Raw genomic sequence first — 5,220 nt, 5'->3', positions numbered from 1 at the left:
TCCTCCTCTCCTGCAGCTCTAGCCTTAGGCCCTTCTCATGTCTAAAGAGACCTTGATTGACAGCTCATCCCAGATCCTACTTCTAGTCCTTACCCAAGGAACTCCTCCAGACCCCCAGACAGCTAGCTCCTTACCTGCTCTAGACCTTGAGAGAATGTTCCAGATCCCTCTATCCCTTGGCCACTAAGCCCTAGGCTCCCACTTGTTCAGTATCTCCGTTAGCATCCTCCTCCTAGGAGATGGTGCTGGCTCCCATATCCCACGTCCCATCTGACCTCCTGACCTCCTTACAGGGACTCTCCACCTATTGAGATCTTCTCAGAAAACAGAGTGTTGAGGATGCCCACACCCTGCCCCATTCAGCTTTGCTGCTTTATGGATGTATGATCTGTCAGCTGAGGCAGACCGGGTCATTCTGTGGAGGTCACAGACAGCATTAAGCACAGGAGGCAGGGCTCTACAGTCGGCTTGGTTTGATTTGTGGAGCTCTCTTGTACTGCGTTCATTCACTGAAAAATGTAGCAAGTGCCTATAAATCTGCCATTCCATCCAAGAATTATATCTCCCAAGCCTATGTCTGTGAAGAGCTCTACTCTTTGCCCGCTGTCCCCACCCACCCCAGGCAACCACAGTCTGGAATTTTGTATTTGACATTTTCATGTTTTTACAAAAAATAGTTTCATCCTGGAGTGGATAATATTGATTGTCAATTTGACAGGATTTAGAGTCATCTAGAAGACACACCGATGGGCATTGGGTGGTTTACATGAGAATGATTCCCCTTATTTGAACATTTGGTCCCTAGTTGGTGACCACATTTGGGGAGGTTTAGGCGGCGTAGCCTTGCTGGAGGAAGTATGATCACTGGAGATGATCTTTGAGGCTAAAAGCCTAGTACCGCCTCCAGTTTGTTCGCTCTGCTTCATGCTTGTGATTGAGATGTGAGCTGTCTCCCTGCTCTGGCCACCATAGCTACTGCTTGCTCCATGTTTGCTCATCATGACAGACTGTTAGCCTCTGGAACCACAAGCCAAAATAAACTTTCTTCCACAAGTTGTTTTTTTGTTAAGCTGTTTTATTGTAGCATCAGAAAAATAACAAATACTTTGGTGTGTCAGAGAGGGAATTTCTTGTGGGGTCACTGAGGTGGGAAGACCACTGTCCTACTCATCGTTTCCCTGTACAAACCTGACCTTGGAACACCTGTGTCCCTTAAACACAGGTTCCTGTGTGACCCATCTCCCTCTGACATCACTGCGCACAGCTTCCCATAGAAGTGTCTGGTAATCCCTGGCCCCTAGGCACATGCCTAGTCATGCTGCTCCGCATCTGAGCCCATCTGGCTCTGACTTGCTTTACCTAGCTCCATGGTGAGGCAGAACTGTCCCTAGGGGTCTGGCCTGCTGCTGTCTGGACATTGGGGAGAAGGTCCAGGACCAAGGCTCTGCCTTGGATGGGCTTTAGAAGCTGGCGAAAGAAGCATGGTGAATCCAGGACTCCAGAGGCTGGAGTGAGGGCCAGGGAGTGTGTTTTGAGTATTAGTGGGCACCTGCCAGGGTTCCTCATAGCTCCAGAATGGGGACAACTGCTTCTGGAACCTCCCACTGGAGATCTAGGACCCTGATAGCATCTCACACATCTGACACAGCCATGCCAAAATGACTCTTATTAGATTAGTTGGGGATATTGTTCTAGCTGGGCCAAGGCCTGGGATTTAACAGAAGAAAGACAAGTTCCCTTCTGGGCCAAGGTAAGGCCTGTCACAGCTCTACTCAGCAACAGGGACCCAGGTCTTACCAGCTGAGTACAAGCCTCTAGAGGAAGTGGGGAGCTACCGACTCAGAATAGCCATGTACATTTCTGTAGGATGGCCTGGAGCCTGTGGACCTGCTATGATGTCAAGTGCTGAAATATCCCAGGCCTTATGTTCCTCAAGGTGAATGTATTCTTGAACTTGTGAGGTGCAATGAAGATCCAGGCAAACTGTACAGGCCTAGTCTTTCCTTCATCCCTCAGTGTCCAGAGAGGGGCAGGCACTAGTGTAGGAGGAGGTAGGGTTGATGTAAGCTGAGTCTGAGGATGGACACAGAGGGTCAGCCTTCCAGGATGGCTTCTGACTTCTCAGGGCCCTCAGATGGGCCCCTGAGAACAGGCAGTGCTGGGGGAATGGAGACTGAGCCTGCCTTGGGTTGTGTCTGCCATAGCAATTCTGAGTGAATGACTGTACCAAGGGACAAAGAAGCTGATCCCAGAAACTCCCACTCAGATATGTTGGAGTTCCATGGTCATCTTCAGAGACAGAACTAGACCACACCAGTGGAAGGGATGCGAATCCTTTATTGAAGTGAGGCCAAGTACTTCTAGCCTGGATGTTGGATGCTTCCCCACTGGTAGGGTGGGACTGGGGAAGTGAGTAGTTAGGACTCAGACTCGAACATCTTCTTCCGGCCCTCCATGCCAGACTTCTCCTCAATATTCTTCCTCCAGTCACCCACGTCACGCAGGTCCCGCTCCTGAGGGTAGGGCCAGAGAGGTCTCAGATCCACCCCAGTCTGCTCCAGACCACCAGGTCCTGGTTTACTATCTATGAAAGGGATTGTAAGTAGATTCTCCCTCTTGGCTCTCCCCTGGACCCTGGCCTACCTTCTCAGTGTCTTCCTTTTTGACCTGCTTCAGGTTGGCTCTCAGGTCCATGCACACCTTGTGCTTTGAGCCCAGCAGTGCCTTCAGCATGGCATCAGCGGACATACGCACCCTCCGAAGTGGGGGCCTCTTGAACTTGCCCCTCAGGTCAAATAGCTTCTGGTTCATGTCTTCCAGCTGGGAGGAAGGAGCAGGAGGTTTAGGAGTCTGGGAACCTCCATATCCCTGATCTTTGGCCTTACTTTCACATAGCCTGGTTTCATTGTATAGCAGCTGGCCTCACCCCCATATCACTTGGTTTCATCCCAGGTCGCCTGGCTCCCCCTTTATATCACCTGCCCTACCCTGCAAGCCACTGACTCCACCCCATGCCATATGTCCCACTCACCCCTCCACTGGCTCCTCCCTCTCACCTCCTTGCTGCTCTTCTGCACCTTCACCTCCATGTCGTATTTCTCCTCTTCCGCCGCATCGATCTTTGCATGCAGTTGTTTGCAGAGTTCCTGGGTGGGCAAACAGTGGGTGGGTGGCCACTCTGACACCTGAGGACCACTATCCCCTCCAAGTCCTGATCAATAGGGTTGACCTGCTGAGGCGTGGGAGTAGCAGGGCCTTGGGTGGTATAGGGCAGGAAGGAGCTACCTGCACTTCAGACATGGAGCCTGGGATACTCAGAGGTGGGCAGTGTTCTGACAGGTAGTTCTGCTTCTCAGATTCGCGGCGGCTTTCCTCCTTCTCCAGCTCTGTGGCTGCGATCTGGAGCATCACACTCTAAGAAACAGATTGGTGGGAGTGAGGGTCTGTAGTGAACTCCTACCCCTACCTCTATACCCCCAGTCCTCTGTAGCAGCCTACCCTTACCTTCAGGTGCTGTCTTCGGGCCGTGATGGCCCTGTTGCGCTTCTGCAGGACAGGATAGAGGGACAGAGTCAGGCCTTGGCTAGAGCTCTGACCTCCTTGGAGCCATCTGACTTGGGGTTCCCAAGGAGGTAACAAGGCCACTGCCCAGGGCCCTGTTTTTTCCAGGGCCTGCTTCAGGGACATATGCCTGTGGTCCTAACACTTTGAATAGGTGGTACATAGTGTTGAAGGGAGTAGTGGGGATGAAGAGGCATTTTATAGCCAGGTGTCAGAGGCTGTGGGCAAGCGGAGGCCCGGAAGGTGAGTGGTGAACAGAAATTAGAAAGGAGAAGTGATTCCCTTATGACTAGGCCCAAGTTGTACTTCCCTTGTCTCATAAAGCACCAGGCAGGCACTTCCTCTCTCTCTGGGGTAGTTCAGGGGGTGGGGCATTTGGGGGCCTAGACAAGGGTGTCTTCTGTCCTAGCCTCAGGGAGCCATTATAGCCTTCAATGATACTCACCTCCTCACTGTCCCAGGAGGAAGAGGGAGGTGGGTGTGGGAGAAAAAAAGAGAAGTTAGACTTTGGCTCATGGAGGTAGCCATGAAACTTAGGGGTTGATAGGGTTGAAGGGGTAGGTGGGTGGTAGCCACAGAGGGCAGGGAGATAGGAGACCCAAGCCCTGGTGAGGAGACTGCAGTATGGGTCACCCTGGGTATCACTTACTCTCCCATCCTGAGATCTCGAGCTCTGAGCCTGTGGGGAGAGAGGTGATGGTGTCAGTGTCCGCCTTGCATGAGGCTAAGTATGGAGACCTGGGCTCACCAGCCCACTTCTGCTCTACCCGAAACTCAGACCTTCTCAGAGGGCAAGGATTTGGAGGACACCCCCCACCCCCACCCTGAGGGTGAGAAGTAAGAGGAGAAAGTGTTCCCGAAATGTCCCAGGCAGGGCCTGAGGAGCTGCAGCTGTCCCTAAGGGAGGGGTGGGGTGGGGCTGGCCAGCACAGGTGGCTGCCAGAGTGAGCCTGTTATTTTTAACTCTTGCTCCTTTGGGTTGAGAAGTAAATGCATGGAAGAAAGTGCTCTTCTGTGTGGCCTGGGGGCTCAGGTCCCCACTTGCTTGACCTGGACATTCTCCTGCTTGTGTGTCCCCAGAGTCAGAGCCCATTATCTGAGGCCCATTGAAGACCACGGCCCTATCCTAACAGCACCTGTTGCTTCTCAACCCCAGATCTGTGGGAGACCTCAGAGGGAACTGTCTGCAGCAGACCCCAGACCCCGAAGCCCCTGCCCGGGGAAGTCCTCCTGTGAGCTAGCCTTAGTAGTGCCCTATTCTCAAGCCTCAAGAAGATGAGCCAGGCCTCACCTAGATTCTGTGCAGCAGGGCTGGGAGCGAGGTCAGGCCGGCAGCAGTGAGCTGGGCTGGTGGGCCAGGGGGAGGGGTATAAATTGCTTTCCCTGGGCTGGGCCCCTGCTCAGAAAGGGCATGGAGTCTCCTCAGACCAATGGGGGCACAGAGAGGAGGAGAGCCTCCCCACCTGCCCAGCCGCCTGGCCAGCCAGCCCAGGCGCTAGCCTGTCCAAGAAGTCTTGGGGTGGGGAGTGGGGGGGGGTGGTTTGCTCTATTTATGTCTCAATGACGAGTTCAAGATGCCACCCTTGTTCCTGCAAGAGCCCTCAGGACAGCAAGAGTAACCTTCCATTCGGGTCTCCAAGGTACCCAGTTCAAGCATCT

The 5,220-nt window shown here is 53.2% G+C and overlaps 1 protein-coding gene across 1 annotated transcript; it reads right to left on the bottom strand.

Moving 5' to 3' along the window:
• Positions 1–2,317: 2,317 nt before the first annotated feature.
• On the bottom strand, positions 2,318–3,702 carry Tnni2 (troponin I2, fast skeletal type). The gene is made up of 5 exons (XM_034486239.2): positions 3,505–3,702; positions 3,286–3,414; positions 3,057–3,146; positions 2,644–2,820; positions 2,318–2,513 (listed from the first exon to the last, which is right to left on the bottom strand). Exons 1-5 carry the CDS (start codon positions 3,685–3,687, stop codon positions 2,418–2,420), a joined length of 675 nt encoding a protein of 224 aa, XP_034342130.2. The 5' UTR covers positions 3,688–3,702; the 3' UTR covers positions 2,318–2,417.
• Positions 3,703–5,220: the final 1,518 nt, after the last annotated feature.

Source organism: Arvicanthis niloticus, chromosome 1, assembly GCF_011762505.2.
Source record: "Arvicanthis niloticus isolate mArvNil1 chromosome 1, mArvNil1.pat.X, whole genome shotgun sequence".
In the NCBI taxonomy this organism is placed as follows: domain Eukaryota; kingdom Metazoa; phylum Chordata; class Mammalia; order Rodentia; family Muridae; genus Arvicanthis; species Arvicanthis niloticus.
This window is presented reverse-complemented; position numbering and strand designations above follow the sequence as displayed.

Coding starts and splice junctions, on each gene's coding strand:
- Tnni2 (XM_034486239.2), bottom strand. CDS start 3,687: ATGTCCCTGAAGCAGGCCCTGGAAAAAACAGGGCCCTGGGCAGTGGCC. Junction 3,415..3,504: donor CCCGAAGACAGCACCTGAAG/GTAAGGGTAGGC, acceptor TCTGTTTCTTAG/AGTGTGATGCTCCAGATCGC. Junction 2,821..3,056: donor TGCAGAAGAGCAGCAAGGAG/GTGAGAGGGAGG, acceptor CCTTCCTCCCAG/CTGGAAGACATGAACCAGAA.